General features: G+C 35.1%; 1 protein-coding gene across 9 annotated transcripts in view; it reads right to left on the reverse strand.

Annotated features, from left to right (window-relative positions):
* EXOC6B (exocyst complex component 6B) overlaps positions 1-18,290 on the reverse strand; it is a 603,982-nt gene that overhangs the window by 328,370 nt on the left and 257,322 nt on the right. For all 9 annotated transcript variants that reach the window (XR_008289404.1, XM_053200754.1, XM_053200751.1 and 6 more), the window contains one exon: positions 11,704-11,772. Coding sequence is in view for 8 of the 9 variants with exons in the window: in XM_053200754.1 (XP_053056729.1) it covers positions 11,704-11,772 (69 nt within the window). In the remaining variant the exon portion in view is untranslated. The remainder of the gene's footprint in view (positions 1-11,703; positions 11,773-18,290) is intronic.

An 18,290-nucleotide genomic window follows, 5' to 3' on the forward strand; every position in this document is an offset into this window, starting at 1 on the left:
TCAAAGTTGGGTCTGAGTTACAGGTACTCAAACACAACTTACACTGCTACAGATATCATCATTAAATATAATAAATGACCTCATTTTCATATCTAAAAAATATGTTAATAAATCTTACGCTTTGTTTCAGGGCAAAAGGAAATCCCAAACCTAAACCAATATCCCATATAATAGATCGATGACCTTTATTGACCTCAGCTGAAACAACAAAATCTTCTTTGACCATGGCATAATAGCCCTTTTATAGGTCTCCATCGATTTTTCACATTGTACTTTCTGGAGGGATTCTGAACATTCATTCATTCATTTGTTTCACAATTGTTTGTTAAGTTCCTTCTGTGTCATGAGAGAAACACAGTAGTCTGAGATTTCCAGAAGCTCTAGTTAAAGACATTCAGTTAAGGAAATAAGAAGAATTCTGCCAACATTCCCTGAGGAAATCTCGAGTGCTACAGGCAAAGAGTCTGAGTTTCTACTCCAGTGTTGAGGTCCTAAATTACTTCCCCTGTAGATTGTGGTTTGAGTTACAAAAATCTGAAAAAGTAGAGAATCCACTATAGCCCCAACCTTGGCTTTTCCAAATCTCTCACAATTTAAAATAAATCAGTTCTATTCACAGGTTAAAAACAAACTCTTCATTACACCTGCTACAACCAGCCATATTTAAAACATAGCTCCAATTATGGCATTTGTTTCTGGTTAGATCATTTTGGTATATGCAACTTACATAACTGTCTGAATGACCAAATTTCCTCTATAAAACAAAAGGAAACCCTTCCCCTCCATGTCCTCTTGTTCACATCATGAGGTTCTGGCCACAATTATTCATGCCCCCCCCCAACACCTCATAATATCCAAAACTATTGGGACAACGTATTAAACTAAGCATCTAGTAAAGAAGGCATTTCAGGGAAGCAAAAGAACCCAAAATTTTTAAATTTAAAAACTGAAAATAAACAAACAAAAACCTGGCAGTCACAACCAAAACAGGAAAAGGAAGAAAAAGATGTAAGAGATCTGGCTGGATATATGAGACGAGGGAGAGAAGATTATAAATGCCAAATCCAGAGATCTCAGAAATGGGAGAAATTTGGCATAATGGAATAGAAAAAAATATCAAAAGGAAGACAGGAAATATGGACTCTATTTCAGGAAAGAGAACTGCCTGTCCGAAGGCATCATTATGAGAGAACATGGGGTCAGTACATGTGGAGCATAGATTGTGAGCAGGAGAAAGAGAGTGACCAGAAAGGAGGTAAGACAGTCAAGCCCAGGATAGAACATGGAAGACTATTTAGACCAAGTTAAGAAGTTTACTTCATTCTGAGAACAATGAGAAACTAAAGTGTTTGAAACACAGTTTTTATATGATTTAAACTGTTTTGAAGGGGTGTTACTGGGTGTGATACGGAGAATGATTTATTTCTTGTTCATTTTGTCAAAGCTTAAAAAATAATTATGTTATTGTGGTATCAAAAGCTGTGTAAGTGAGACATTAGTGTTAAAAAAAAAAAAAGCACCTTGAGTTTAATCTTTCCCAACACAAACATTATAAAATATAAATGTGAGCATATGTAGAAAAAAAATTTTTTTAATCACTTTTTTTGCCTCTTGTTTTTATTCAAAGCCAAATGATATGCTCGGGGGTAATAAGGTCACCAGGTGAAAAGAGCAATATGACAATTATAAACAGTTAGATTACAGCGACTACAAACCAGGGCCCATTAGCCCATACTACAGGAAAGTTATCGCTATAAATGGCTTTTCCTGTGTCCTTATCAATGCAGCACACAAAGAATCTCACCCTCAGCTTTTCTCTATGATCTATGCAGTGTTTATGCCTATCTAACCTCCCCAGGCACTGGTGGGTCAGTGCAACTATGGGGCGGGGAGATATGGCAGGAGAGTGACGAGACCATCTGCGAAGTGTCAGAGATGGACTAGGAGTCACCACATATTTCAGGGCAAAACTTTCCACATTAAAAAAATATCTCTAAAGAAAATACTCCAACTGTGCTCTTATTGCTTGGAAGTACTCAAGATCACCATGGAAGCAAACCAGAAAGCTCCCAGCTCTGTTCTAACAGTGTTAAGTTGGCCCCTCAAACAGTACAACTTGCATTTGTCTTAGAGAGGAGGGGGGAAGCAAATGAATAGTTCTGAGATGGGAAAGAGAGTCCATTTAAGGTGAAAATAAAACAACACTTACCAAAAGGGTCACGAGGAATAATGTCTAAAAACCAGAGCCTGAAATGCTGGCCACTTCAAGTTCTTAAAAAATAAATGTCAAGTACAGAAACATCAGAATTCCTTGCTAATATCATTGCTATCCCAAAGATTTGAAAATGGTGCCCACTCATTTCATATTACTCTTCTCAGGAAGGCTTTTCTATTAAAAGTTCAATATTCTTTTCTTATTTCCCAAAGACAATGTATATATTCCAAATAAATATGATGGATTAAAAAACAAACAAACAAAAAGAGGTATCTTCGGAGTCTCCTACAAAGTGGCTTTTCCCTAGACCCATTAAATTATGAACTTTCAAGAGCAGAAAGTATCCTGGTCCTCCTTACCTCTTTCACTCTATTAAGAAATACTGGCTTAAATAAAATTTAACATGTTTATTTATTTAATTTTTTTGGTAGGTCTTCTTAGAACATATTTGAATATACTACTGTGATCTGTAAAAAACCCAAGACAGAGAAATACAGTATACAAAGTTCTGATGACATCTGAAACAGGAGCCCTCCTCCTCCTCCTCTTCCTTTTAACAGATCATCTGATGAGCCTGGTGTTCCCTAGAAATATAGCTCCAGAAACAACTTTAGGAGAATCTAGATCATTAAGCTATGTGTCTCTGGCAATGCTGGAATTCTACATCCACAATTTCCAGTTTCATGTGACTAGTGAAATAATGTGATATTTCCCTCTCTCTGTAACACCATCTTTGGAAATGTCAAATGAGAATAAAAACTTACAAACTCTAAGCCCCTAGAATTTTACATATAGGCCTTTCTCACTTGTCTTCATTTCTACCACAGGAGTTGTAAATGACCTTGCTTCTGCTTCCACCCAAACCAAAAATTTAAATGTTCATTCAAGTGTCTCTGTAAAAAATTGAAAGAGTTTAAATAATGGATTTTTATCACACTTACATAAAATAAATCCAAGTCAATAGTTTCAATGTTTAAAGTAGAATCAGGATACGTCTTCAAAAAACAGCCTATAGCAAAGTACAATCAATTTTAACGAAAATTAAAAAACCAGTCAGCATTTGCTGCTAGGTCAATGGTCTACGAGAAACACTAGGAAAACTACATGAGGTTGATGTCTGAATATCCGCTTTTTATTTGCCAATCAACTGTCCTGATACCTAAATGGAACAGAAAGTTTTTTCTATTTTTTTAAGGCAGTCTTATTTTTTTAAGTCAATAACAATTAAAAGGATCTGGCCATCAAAAATACACCCAGTCCTGCAGACAGATCTGCCTTAAGTCTGTGTTCCAATTCTTGCTGTTAAATTTACTTGATTATTAAATAGCAATAGTGCCTTCTGATAAAGGTACAGGAGTAAGAACTATAATATCTTACCTCAGGTGCCAACAAAAGAACTATTTAATGGCATGATTCAGAGTGAAGCCAGTCTCTACCAAGTGAGGTGTTCTCATATTCGCCATGTGAATAAGTCACTTATTTAATGTAGTCAAATTTGTGAAGTACTATGAGACTGTTGCACAAAGTGTTATATAAAAACCAAGACAATACTATCATAAATACACATATAAACAACAACCCTTCCACTACCACTATTTGAAAGTATCTTGAAGTCTAACCTTAGAATGCCAAAACGAATCAGTTTTTTTTAGTTGAAAATCTCAGTAATGTCTTAGGCTCTTCATGTTATGTATTTCCCAAGTGCTTTAACGTAACAGCCAGTTGCTACCACAGTTAAGTAATTTCATTAAGTAATTCCTTTAACATCTCAAAAAATATGTCCCTTAAAACTGCTCATATCCATTCCTTTTTCCACTCTCCAAATACTTTCCTTGCTGTTATCAGTAGTCACAGGACCGTGGATTTGGAGTTTCCTCCGGTGCCAGTGCAGACCATACAAGTAGATATCCTCAGATTAGAAAGGGAGAGATACATTCCAGTAAGATTCCTGCTTACCACATCCCACCGCATGCCATTTCTGGCACTAGCAATGATCACAAAGAACTGTAAAGAGATTGTGGGGAAATTCTCGCCCTGCTACTGACTATCTCTCCGAATTATAGCCAAAAAGGAATATTATTAAAGCAAGCAAGAGGTAAAATATCCTGAAACTTAACAAAATTACTTATGTTCAGGGAGATAAATTATCAGCTATAGTCCTCATAATTACTTTTAAACTTCTGTTTGAATCTTCTTAGTAAAAGAATTCAAGGGACAAAGCTATTAGTTTAGGTGCTGAGGCTAACTTCTTAATAGAAAAATAGGTCACCAGCTTGCCATGCCTAATGACTGCCCAGGGAATGAAGATTTACGGCACCGAAGTAAGTTCACTTTGAAATATGCTTTTAAATTGAGATTTTGGCAAGGCTTCCAACTCTAAGAGAAAGACAAGTGGTAGAGAGTCCTTAGGAGGCTTATAAAAGGGGATACTCAAGTGGAATTGGGGTAAGCCATTCTGGGGCATAGGTCTGTAATCAGTAGATGTCTGAAGCCTAACTCAGCCTCTAGTTCCCTTGACATGAAGGATTCTTTCTAGGTCTAATAAGATTCAGGAGTTGAAGAAGCCTCTGAAATTCTAAGCAAAATACCACACGCCTGTACATATGTGCATTTTGTCTGGGGAAAGGGCTCACAGCTTTCATCAAATTCTCAGAGGCCCCTTGCCCAAGGAAGTTTAAAAGAAATACTGCACTTGCTAGAGCCTTTGTAATATGAATTCACCGCCCAACGACATTCTGCATTCCCTTATACCTCAGGCTGTTTTATAGTCTCCTTTAGTAATTGAAAGAGAATGAAATAAAAATGAGGTTCTTATGATTCATGTAATACTGAGAGGTTGCTGCTTACTTAAAAAATCCACATATTGCTATATACGCTATCCCTGGATCCAAGATGTCAGAAATCTTTAGAAAGGGCACTTTTATTATAGTATAACACAAATGTGAAAAAGTACATAAATTAAAGGTATACACTGGGCAACATTCTTTCACCTAGGACTTTTTTAAATTGTTAATGAGCAGATAATGCAGATCACTGGAAAAGAAGAAACCACAGGAAGATAAGATCATAAACGAGACCCACACACTAGGAGTATGGTTGTATTTACAGGTTTGCTCCCCCCAGTCTCTTAATGACATCCAAGTTCCTTGATATGGTACATATATACAGTCCTTCAGTGATAGAAGGATGAGCGAGTAGAAAATTTGGAAAAGAGTCAGAAAGACGTTCCAGGGCACAGAGGAGCTAACAGTATATATAAATCTTTATCCAAACTGAGTTGGGTTCAAGGCTTGGGGTCCATAAACATGGCAGACATTGCTGGGTTGGTAGAGTTTTCAAAAACTCTGTAAGACAGCCTGGCTTCTGTCCTCATTAGACAGAGAGTCCATGCATCTTTTTAACTACTACTACACTATGTACAAAAATCTCAAATTATTATTATTCATTTCTCTTCCGGTAAAATTTTTAGTTTGTTACTTTCTCCCTTCCAAAAACATCAGCCTTGATGACTATAAAATGATGTTTTATACCTGCCCCTTGCCTGCCCATCTCTAAACTGTGTATGAAGATTTAAACAATATAAATTGTTTAAAGCAATTCTATAAAATACACCTACATTTGCCCTGCACACTTCCACTGCATTACTATACCAAGAACCAAGTCTCAATTAACCACTATCTGACCCTTGTTCACTTTCTTCCCTCCCCTCCTCCTGCCAAAGTTTGCCCTTCCTGCCAAAGTTCAGCACTTCCTAGAAAAGTCTCACTGCCTGTTTGATATTGTACTTCACTTTAGTCACCAAAGGAAGAATTTACAGGTGCTTGGCCCCATCTATAAGACCATGACCGAAATCTGACCTCCTGTTACAATACGTGAACTCCTGCCCTACTGATAAGGCTGGCAGATATAAGTAGGATTTTTCAAATAATCCTTTGGGAATTTATAAGCAGCACAGCCATAAAAGGGGGGTGAATGGAAGGTCGGTTTCACTAAAAATAATAAATATTGCCATGTTTATTCAAAGTGTGCCTTGTTATCCTCCAGGCCAAAAGTTCAGATAAACACTATTGTAAATGACAAAATATTAGAACTTTTTGTTACTTCTGTTATGATCCTTCCGTTGGACACCAATAGAACTGTTTTCCCTCGTATAAGTCCCAGCCCTGATATTGTATAACACTGCCTGAGGCTAGAAAACTGGATTCATTTGCAGGTCAAAAGGAGGGCAGTTATCTCTCAAAATCAAAAACAAACATTTATTGAGTATTATATACTGTTAATACTAAGTGCTAAGTGCTAAGGCTAAAAAAGATGAATAAAACATGGTACCTGCCCTAAAAGAGCTTACAGTCTATTGAGGAAAAAGAACACATATTTAGGATAAGATAATAGAATACACTCAGCACTAACAGAAACAGTACTGGGTTGTATAACAATGCAAAGGGGAAGGGGGTCCACTGAGCTCAACGTGAAACATTAGGAAAATTTGCTGGAGGACACAAGTATGAAATAAGTAGGAGTCCGTAAAATAAAAAGAAGTGGGAATGAATACTCATTCAGGCAGAAGGACCAGAATGAGGAAAGAATGAGAAGCAGGAAATAGCATGGTACATTCAAAGAACTAGAGGCATTTCAGTTTCTTTAAAGCAAAGTGGTAAGCAGCAGACAATATGGCAGACAGGACATGGAAAACCTTCTGTCTTTTGATATGCCATATTTTCTTCTATACTTCTATATTTTACTCAATAGATGACCAATTAGAGAATCTTAAGCAGATAACATATATCCCAGATTTGCATGATGCACAGATCACTATCATCACAGTGAGAAGGGAGTCAGGGATTTATACTATAAAGAAGGGAGAGCAGCTAGGAGAATGTTTTCAATAATCCCGATGTCTAGGACAATCATTTTAGGATAGGGGAGGATGAGAAAGAGAGTAAAACTGTATTTAGGAGGTAACATTTGCAAGGCATGGCGATTTAGATATGGTACTAAGAAAAACAAAAAGGTTTGGGTTTCTGCCTGGGGAACTGATAGAATGCTGTTATTGCCTGAGATCATGGTAAATCCAAAACAGTAGATTTTAGGGAAGGGGTGAGATAATGAGTTCATTTTGAAACATACAGAGTTTGTGCTGCCTGTGGAATATGCCAAAATGTTAATATTAACTACATCCGGAAATTTGAAAAAAATATTTATGTTACAAATCTTTATATTAAGCAATTCATTTTTAAATATCTTTGTCATCATTATTATGAAGAGATGTCCTTCACTACATAGTAACACATATTAGTGATGTGAGAATGAGAAACAAATATAGAGAAGTAACAAATTACGGCCCCCCAAAAGCTATGAAAAGGGTCAACTCTAGAAGTCATATGTGTCTAGCCCTTCCTTTAACAAAAGAGACATTTTAGTGCTTAAAGTCCATCTAGCTCTGGAACAGCAATGTCCAAAAAATAAACATGTATTCCAGAAACAGAGCTGAGCTCTTACCACTGGTTGTACTTTTTCAAAATTAGGAAACACTATGAAAGAGGGAAGAAGCCTGTTTCTGCCATATAAACAATGTCTTATCAAATTATTATAAAACCTTTATGAATACCAAATATTGCAACACTACAGAATATTAGCATGTGGAATTTATTTAAAAATTTTTAAACTTCTCGTTTAGGATGACATCGACTTTGTATATTTAAGAACGTGTACATTTAGAATAACTGATAAACTCTGTTGATGGCAGAGACTAGAACCTCTATCTATATGTCTATACTTTACATCATATACTTTAAAAAATACCAATAATGTGCCTAATAATCAGCATCAGAGACACATAACTCCTGCCAGATTAACGGCCATGTATTAAATTCCAATCATGTACCAAAGACGGAGCGAGGCACCATTGGAACATACCTTTAAGTGCACTAAGCAGATCATTATTACCATAGCTCATATATGAGAAAGCTACGGTTTCGGTAACTTGCCTAACACCACACAGCTAGTGAGTGTGCAAATAAATTACTTCAATACTCTTATTAACCACTATTAGAGTTCTCATTTGAAGAAAACTTGTCACATTTTCTATACCATAAAATCTTAACAAAGTTTAAAAAACTAACAGATACACAGTGATGAGATACAGTGCTGTTATATTCTAGTCATTCAAAGATTATAACTTCTCTCCTGGTAGGTAGATTGTAATTTTTTTTAAAAGCATAAGTCCTTGATTTATTTATACATCGTTGCTCTCCATATCCATTTCATGCAGGACAAAAATTCAGTAAGTGTTTAGTGAATAAATGAGTAATAAAGTTTGAGCTAGCATATGCTCAAACAAATGTACTGCATTCTTTTAGCTACCACTTACTTATTCATTCCACTAATATTTATTGAGTGCCTACTATATGCCAAGTACTGTTGTTGGTACTGAAGATATAACATTAAACTATACAAGTTGATTTTCATACTTTTACACTATTTGAGAGGAAAAGTACACTTGATATTGCAATTCTGAGACTTAACAAAAACCATATATAAATACAAAACAGATTTAAAATAAAAAAAATAAAAGGAGTTAAATTTCACAGAGTATTTTTTAAAAAAGCAGTAATATGTCCTCATTAAGTTGGATTTATCTAAAGAATACAGGAATCATTTAAGATCACAAAAATCTATCAATGAAACTTAATTAGTACATTCATGAGCTAAAGTATAAAAACCACAGAACTGTAGCAATATATTTGAAAAAAATCCAATAATATTCAACATTTATTTATATTCTTATAAAAAATTTACAGGAGCCTAGGAATAACTAGATAAAGAATATTTACCAAAAACTTATTGCAAACATCAGTTAATTGAGAAACATTAGATACATGCTGTTAGAGATCAAAAATGAGACAAGGATGCCTATTATCACCTTCCTGAACAACAAAGTAAGTAATGATGATCCTGGTCAATACAACAACAATAAAAAAACAATGTGATATATGGATAGGAAGAAAAGAAGCAAGTCAGTATCTGTAGACATTATGAACAACCACACAGAAAATCTACTGAAAACCAAAAAACAAACCATAATAACTAATAAAAGAGTTGAGCAAGGTTGCCAGATATAAGTTAACTTACAAAAATCGAGAGCATTCCTCAATATCAGCAATTACTAATTAAAAAGTAAGGTAGAATATTGTAAAAAAAAAAACAAAAAACTATATTTTGCTACTACTTAAAAAATGCCCAAGACCATTAACATAGAAACAAAGCTTAACTAAATAATTTAAAAGTAGACTTTTTTCTTCCATGAATACCAAGAATTAGCAGTAGAAAGTTGTCAATTCTTCCCAAAATATATATAGAGATACTTAGTATATGCCCAAGGTACTCCAAGAATCAGTGGGCCATATACAGATTATGTAGTAGATAGGACTGGTAAAACTGAGTTCATCAAATAAAAAAAATTAAGTTGGATTCCTACACTTCATACTATAACTACAGTGTACCCAAGATGAATCAATATCAAAATGTAATGGGTAAAAGTTAAAGTTAACATAAAGGGAATGCCCTATGACATTGGAATAGAGAGGGGCTTTTCTTTTTTAAACAAGACTTAAAAAGTACAAACTACAAGGTTTAAATTGATGGACTTGATTATATCAAAATCAAGGACTCCTGTTAATGAAAGATAATATGGCCATAGTGTAAAGTCTATAGGCAAACTGGAAAAAAGACATTTGCAACATCCTCCATTGTCAATATGTACAACATAAAAGGAATTTCTGAAATTTCTCTTTCCAGAAAAGAGAAAAAAACAAAACAAGGAAGGCAAAACAGAACTGAACAAAGGTCAAAAATAGGCATTTCAGAGAAAAAAGATCTTAAATGATGGGGGAGTCTATAAAAAGCACAATGTTATCAGTAATCAAAGAGATGCAAATTAAAACAAAGAGACATCATTTGATACCCATCAGGTTATCAAAAATTAAAATTAAAATTATATATATACCTTCTGACCCAGCAATTCCAACCTAGGTATAGAAACCTTGGAAACTTACACCCAAGTCCATACAGGGTCCTACTTATTACAGCAGAATGTTAGAAGCAATTTAAGAGTTGATCACTGAAGTAATAGATAAAACACAGCAAATGCAAACCATTTGTTAATAATCATGTAGAAGTGGGAGGCAATGAGTAAGACATATAGACTACAACAAGGTTAGATATTAAAAATAGGCTGAATAAAAAAATACAAGAAAAAAATAGATCCATAAGATAACACCATTTGAGTAAATTAAAAATACCTACATATACAAAATTACTCTATATTTTTCAAGGATACAAACACAACCATTACCAGACATTAAACATATTAGAGTTTGTATATTTGGAGATAAGAGTTGTGGGCTTGTGGATAGGGGATGAATGGAAACAAACAAGATAAAAAAATACAAGAGGGGGACTGATAGGAAATAACGATAATAGCGTGTTGTGTCACAAACTAAGACGAATATGATTTATTTAATTATTGGTACATGAGATTGAAAAAAAAATTACTTATTTTAGGTGCCTTGAGACAACTCAATCTATGACCTCCTCCATCTTTATAGAACAAGGAATGACAGATGGAGACAAGGGGTGGAGAGGGAAAAGAAGGGAGGAGGGGAAAAGGAAATTAGCAAGAAGTGGGAGGATGAAGGAGAGGAGAAAAAATTACCAAGTCTTCCCAAACTAATGGAAATCACCCCAAAATACTCCAGCCATGAAGTCCATAGACCAGTGTCCCAAACTGTCTGGAGTAACAACTAAGTGACACTATATTAGATATATGAAGAAAGAAAATGTGTAACAGACTTAAGTAAGACTTACTCCATCATATTATAAAACAACCTGATAGAATCTTTGTAGAGCGTTGTTATTAAAAAATACCAATAATGGACTTCTCTCATCAATTGGTCTTTAATGATACTTTGGCTTCCTAGTTTAATTTTTTGATTGCCTTTATATCTGTATATCTGCACGTAGGTGACTACCAAGATAGAGAAAGGGCTATTTCTTATAATACCATTAACACCCATAATAATTTCGCCCCCAGAGAGGTTTCTCTTTGCATAGGAGTAAGTGTCATCAGGAAAAAAAAGATAAACAGTTTTTACAAATATTATTTTAATATATAAAGATAGGTTATTGTTATTTAAATAACTACATCATTAAATTAAGAATAGAAATCTGAGTGTGTGACTATTTCTAGGTATAATCTTATTATTTGTTGATGACTGATAGAAATTAATGTTATTTGCTTAGCTCAATTACATGACAAACAAAAGATTCAAGAAAAAAAGAAAGGATTCTTTTTTTGTAATTAATACTCCTTAAATAATAGTTTCTTTTTTCTTACTCTTAATAATAAACAGAAAAACTATAAAAAATGAGAAAGAAGAGTTTTGAACTCAATATACCTCTTTATTAGGCAGAGCTAGATAAAGACTCACCAGGACAGAATATATGTGTAGACATCGATAAACAGGAGAGAAATCCACCAAATCTTGGGCTCCAGGTACCTGCAAAACAAACAAAATTGTCACAAAATATTCAAACAAAGCTATTAGGAACATTAAACTGCATTTATTTTTTTATTACTCAAGTGTAAAAAAAATAAAAGTCAGCTCTAGTTTCTAGGAGAAAAACACAAAACAAACAAACAAACAAACAAACCATGCTCTCATAAACCCAGTTTGGGTATTTTAACCATGAGATTAATAACCGAAGATAGCAAGGCTGACACAGAACAGAAGGATGAAAACAGAGAAGAGTAACAGAAGATGTCACTGGCCCTGCGTCTGCTTTTAGAGATGTATTTCAGGCTATGGGCCTCCAAAAGGGATGAGAAGATGGTAACATGACTTTGACAACTTGACTGTATCTTCTTGGACACATGGTAGGCTACATAAAAGACTGTTTCAGGAGTGCCTGAGTGGCTCGGTCAGTTACACGTCTGACTCTCGATTTTGGCTCAGGTCATGATCTCATGGTTGGTGAGTTAGAGACCCACGTCGGGCTTTGTGCTGATGGCACAGATCCTGCTTGGGATTCTCTCTCTCCATCTCTCTCTGCCCCTTTCCCGCCTATACCCTTACCCACGCACACATGCTCTCTCTCAATCTCTCTCTCTCTCTCTCTCTCTCTCTCTCTCTCTCTCTCTCTCCCCCAAAAATAAACAAACATTAAAAAAAGAAAAAAAAAAAGAAAAAGACTAAGTTTCAGTGGTCAAAACCAAAACTTGCTGCACAGGATGAATTAAACGGCCTGCCAGCCAACTTCTGAAGGACATAAGAATTAGTGAATATTTACGTCAGCATGCAATCAAAATACCAGAAAATTATAGTACGAACAATGTAGACAGATTAAATCTAGACATCAAAAGGCAAAGTAAAACAAACAACATTAGGTAAGAACTGGAGACAGTCACAGTGCTAAAACTGTTTGGTTATGTGACCTGACAATGAGTAACTCACAATTTACTTTGGCCTCAATTTCTCAACTGAAAAAGGAAACTATTGCCTATATTGTTGACCTATAGGAATTAAATAAGAGTAAAAGGACACAAAGTAAATACTGAACAAAACAAAATAAAGCAAAAACAAAACAGGCAAAAGTGCATTAAAAATAATCAAAATAAAGACCTAGCTGCAGGTTTTACTGTAACACTGCTAATTGTAGGATTCATCAGAATATAAGCAGCAGGCACTAAACTGGGTTGAGCGGACTTGTGATTACAAAGTCTGTTTCCTCATTTCATCAAGCAGGATCATTTCTTCTTTGGTGGCATAGCTTTCTTCACCAAGATGCTATTCCAAAGAAATCTACTCATTCTACAACTCAGCAGCCCAATACTTTCTTATCTCTCCAAAATCATCATCTCTCTACGTTTATTGCTTCAAATTTATTGACTATTTTGTTCATTTGCTTTGCACCCATGATAGCACACTAAATCTCTATGTTTAAGAATCTCTCAGGGCTATATACTCTGAAATCACTCAAAACAATCTCCTGTGAATCCTAAGTTTGATCATAAGATCTACGTCATGGTCCAAGCATAGATTTATTAAAAAAAAAAAAAAAAGCAATTAGAAAAGTCAGCATTAAAAAATCACTGAGAAAAACATTTTATGGACAGATAAGCACCACGTATTTAAAAACAAAAAGATTAAAAAGCATGTAAAAATTAAGGACACTCGTTTTCATCTTAATAAAACAAAAAGAGGCAACAGATGATCATTTTAGGCAGTCTTATTTTAAATGGCCACAACATCAAAATATCTTTATAGTCTCCTCTCTTGAATTGCAAAGTAAAGATGTGAAGGAAATTTATCTTGCCAGAAAAACAGAGCCTACTAATGAAAACTACAACTAAGCAAAACACAAGCTCAAAAGATGAAAAATAAAATTATATTAATATTTAAACTACATAAAAATTACACATACATATGAAAAGAGATAAGAACACATGTAAAATAATTTTGATCTGTATAAGAAATGAAACTTTTATTTAGAATGAATGATTATAAAATTATTTACAATAAATTATATACTTACAAAAAGCTTAAGGAAATTTAAATAAATTTCAATCACAACTTTGTTCATATGTTCATCTTTACATAGTTTATTTATTTTGTTTTGCTTTGACTCAGGACCATTAGTTTCATTCAAAAGGAAACTGCTCCCAAGCCATTCCTCAGACAGAGGCCTGGCCCCTTCACATGTCAGGCCCATCCTTATAGAATGAACATCCACATTAGGGGACAGTTTCCCCTAAAAATCTGTGATGAGTAAGCTAATGGTGCCCCTTTCTAACGGGCTAAAAAGAATGGTTTATCTGGGCCAACCAAAAAATACGTATATTTAGAGAGGACAGAAAGATTTTCCTGTCAGCTCCAGCAAATATTTACAACCAAACCTATCTTCTGTGAGGCTGTCTTGACATCATCATCCTCAGCTTCAAACAGTTTGAAGTGACCTGACCCGGAAGTATTGGCTTTGCTATTTCTCAGCCTCTGCAACCATAATCCAGTTAAGTCCTCCCCAGCCAAGGACTGCCTGCTTTGAAAGCGGTACACAAATGTAGACAAGAAAAGGAGCAAAATGGGGCTTTGGTTCACAAACTTTACCTCCACCCCCAAAATAGCCTACTATTTAGAAATCATTTTTCCTCCATGCTCCCTTCTGTGAAGAACACTAGGAACACTGCAAGGAACCAAGAAGAGTGCTGTGAGGAGAAAGGTATGTAAAGCATGCACTGACTCATGTTGCTTTGAGCTAGATGTGTTTTCTCTGCTTCCACTAACTAAAAAGAATCACATCTACTGAAAGGAAAAAGGAAGAGGGCAACATACGCTGTACGTGAAGGAATGCCATACGTTTGGAAGGATAAGAAATGAACTTTCAAAACTAAATAAATGGGAGTGGGAAAGAGAACAAAAGGCAGTTTCTCCTGACTCACATAAACGGGTCTGTTTTAAGGTCCACATTTTGCTCCCCATTTAAAATGCAAAATCTCTGTCAAGGTTGTCTTCATTCTTCTTCCCCTCTGTTTGCCCTTCTCTCCCCTCAAGTGCAAAGAATGATTCAAGCAGGTTTAGATTTCAGCTGGGGCAGAGGGAGGAGTCCAAGGACACTTTCCTAAGCTAACAATGACTGTCCCTAATGGTTTCTGTCTCCTAACAAAAGCCATGACTCCGTCTTTATCAGCTTCATCTAATTTTTCCTTTCCAAAGTAAATAACACAGCCCTTGCATTTTACACATGTCCAAGTTTGACAAATCATTATCGACTGGGACTATAACTGATAAGAGATAACTTTGTGGTAGGACGTTGTCATTTCCTCTCATAAGGGCTTTCTTTCTGAGATACAGAAACATGATTAAAATAGTTAAACATTTCCTCTGCCTGGCAGTCAGGAACTCAAGACATTAAGATACTGGAGTCTGTATTTTTCTAGTTCAAATAGATCTATGAAGATACCAACAGCAGCCACAAACAGTATACTCAAGATTATCCTGCCTTTTTAACTAGTTGTTTTCCTTATGAATTCACATGAAATAATTTCATCACCAAGGACAGCAGCTGCCTCATTCCCTATATAGTTCCTGAATGGAGGGCATTAGTGCCTTCTGTCAACTCAAACCTCTTCATTATCAGAGAAGCAAATACTAGGTTAGATTTTAGATTCTGTAACTAAGAAATTTGTGCCTCAGGACATGTTATAATATTATATAAGTTAAGATATTAAAATAACATAAATAAATAAGCTATCAAGAGAATTTAGGAGTGACTGGACTATAACATTCAGGGGTAGGTATCATGAAGACAACTGTTACACGCTACAATTATGCATTCACACACCCATTAGAGGTCATGTATCACCAGATACCAATATACATGGCTAGTCTGTTTCAGTATGCTTCTTACATTTGTAGGATACATATTAATAGCTTCCATCAAAGCTGTAGTTTTTGTTACTTATTGTCTGTAGATTTTGTTAAATAGCATCATATCCTATCGATACATTAGCTATCACACAGTGCCACTATATAGGTGACAAAAAAGAGTCTGGAGGCAGAGGATGCTGTAAAATAAGAAAAGTAAATTCATGAATAGGATCAATGAAAGGCACCCTGACTTAGAATCAATGAAAGGCACCCTGAAAAAAAGTCTTATGAGACTCTGCAGACCATGTATTGGAGAAGATGATGTAAAGATTCAGAGTAGAAATGGACATATTAGATGGTCATAAAGAAAAGAAGAATAAACATTTCTGATTATAAAAGTTCTTGCAAAACAGCAGGATCTGACTTTTATGATGTTTTTCTTCTCTAATACATCTTTGTATTAGACAAAGATGACAATTGAAAATTGACAATTGAAAATTGAAAGTTACTGGTTAAGTTCTTTCCATAAAGAATAAGGAAAAATGATTGTATTTCTTAAAGAAAAAGGAGATTTTTATTTTAAAATAAGTGACATCAAGCTTTAACAGATACATTTATTTAACATTTTTATACCACCTTTCCCCCCCAACAAGGGAGTTGGAAGTTAGTAGCTACTTCTAGTGAAGGGAAGCAGGAAAGAAAAAAATCTGCAGGAAACAATATCATAGATCTACCTGCTTTACTAACGGGTAAGCATATCATTAAGAAAAGGCAATAGAGTACACAACTGCTTGCCTCCTTCCACTCAAGAATATTTACCTATGCTGCTGATAAAGATAGTACCTGAAAAAAAGAAATGCATTAGTGTTGTTCACAGCTGTCCCAGGAGATACACACACACACACATACACTATACCACACAGGCCACTTATTTTTCTCTTATGAAACCTTTCAAAGTCGGTAAAACATCCAAAAAGGGTATGATAAAAATTTGCAAAGAATTTAGAGATGTTTCTTCTCACTAACATCTGAGTCATTCTCCTTCTTGAAAATACTGTTGATTACCACTTTTCACAAAACAGTTCGTTGGGATTAGTAAATGAATGCAGGGACTTGGTGCCCATTTCTGAGCATTAGTTGGATCTCAAGTCATTAAAATGTACCAGGCATCTTTCTGAAGGGAGAAAACAAGAAATGATTAGCTGAAAAGAGCACTACCTTTGCACTCAAAGGATCAATTTCGACGGCCCATATTATGTCTGGAAGCCAGGAAATACCTGGCAAACACTCTTCACCAATGTGCTTTTCTATACTACTCTGCTTCCAAAGCTTCAGAGAAAAGAAAGGTAGAATTCATTTGGACATAATCTTCCACAGAGCTGGAATGAACACCATGGAGGCACCAACAAACTCGAAGGCCTAGGACTCTAAGTGACTCGAATTAGCAAAAGGATAAAAGAATTTTCTAAACCTTTGAACCTGTAAGAATACCCTGAACAGAGCCCTAGCCTAAAAACTGCATAATATTACTAAGAGCTTCTCACGAATGACTAGGATTCTTCCTGAGAAATCCCTAAACAAATTACTACATAATTTACTCAAGTGTTTTCACTAAGCAGAAGAAAATCAAGAAAAATCACCATTCTCCCTATACTGAGATGCCGCAAAAAAACTTTGTGGCCAAAATCAAAAGCTACTCTCTCAAGAATTCTCTGCTTAAAGCTGAACACTAAGGCAGTAAAAATTCAACTGGTCTTTATTTAACAATGGTCTACTATAGGCTAAGAAATGCTAAACTGTTACACAAAAAAGGACCTTTAGCTGTAAATATGGTATTAAATATAAAGGTTTTGAGAGGAAGAAAAATTAAGCTGATCAAAGTAGGTAGAAAAAAATGTTATAGATGAAGAATTAATTTTCCTAATACAGAAACAACTCACTAAGACTGAAAGGGGGAAAAAAACCAAAATCGTTAGAAAAATAGGGACATGAGCAGTTTACTTTAAAAAAATATACAAACAGCTCTCAAACTTATAAGATACTACATTTCACCCATAGCCATAGGAATACAAATTAAAACTATACAGAGAGACCATTTCTCATCTATGCAACTTGTAAATATTCAAAAGCTTAACAAAACACTCTCTTAAAGAAACTGTAAGGAAATAGACACATCACACACACCTAGAGGGGGGATGTATAGAAAATGGTACCACTTCAATGAAGCAGAATTTGATATTATCTAGCAAAACTACACATGCATTAATTTACTCCTTGAATCAACAATCCTTCTAGGAACTTACCCTGAAGATATATATCTGACTATAAGAAGAATAACTCTCAGGTTTCGGGGTTGATTTTTAAACTGTTTTTTAAATTTTAAGATTTTTTATATAAGGTAAAACTCACCCTTCCAGTGAACAATCCATTAAGTTTGGACAAAACCATATAATCCTGTAATCATTATCACAATCTAGATACACAACAGCTTTACCACCCCCAAAATTCCCTCATGCCTCCCTGGAGTCCATTATTCCCTGACACCCAGCCTTTGGCAAACACTGACCCAGTTTATGCCCCTAATTTTGCCTTTTCAGGAGTATTATTTATTCAGCCCCAACGGTATGCAGCCTTTGAGTCTGACTTCTTTC

The sequence above is a fragment of the Acinonyx jubatus genome, chromosome A3, assembly GCF_027475565.1.
Source record: "Acinonyx jubatus isolate Ajub_Pintada_27869175 chromosome A3, VMU_Ajub_asm_v1.0, whole genome shotgun sequence".
NCBI classification, from domain to species: domain Eukaryota; kingdom Metazoa; phylum Chordata; class Mammalia; order Carnivora; family Felidae; genus Acinonyx; species Acinonyx jubatus.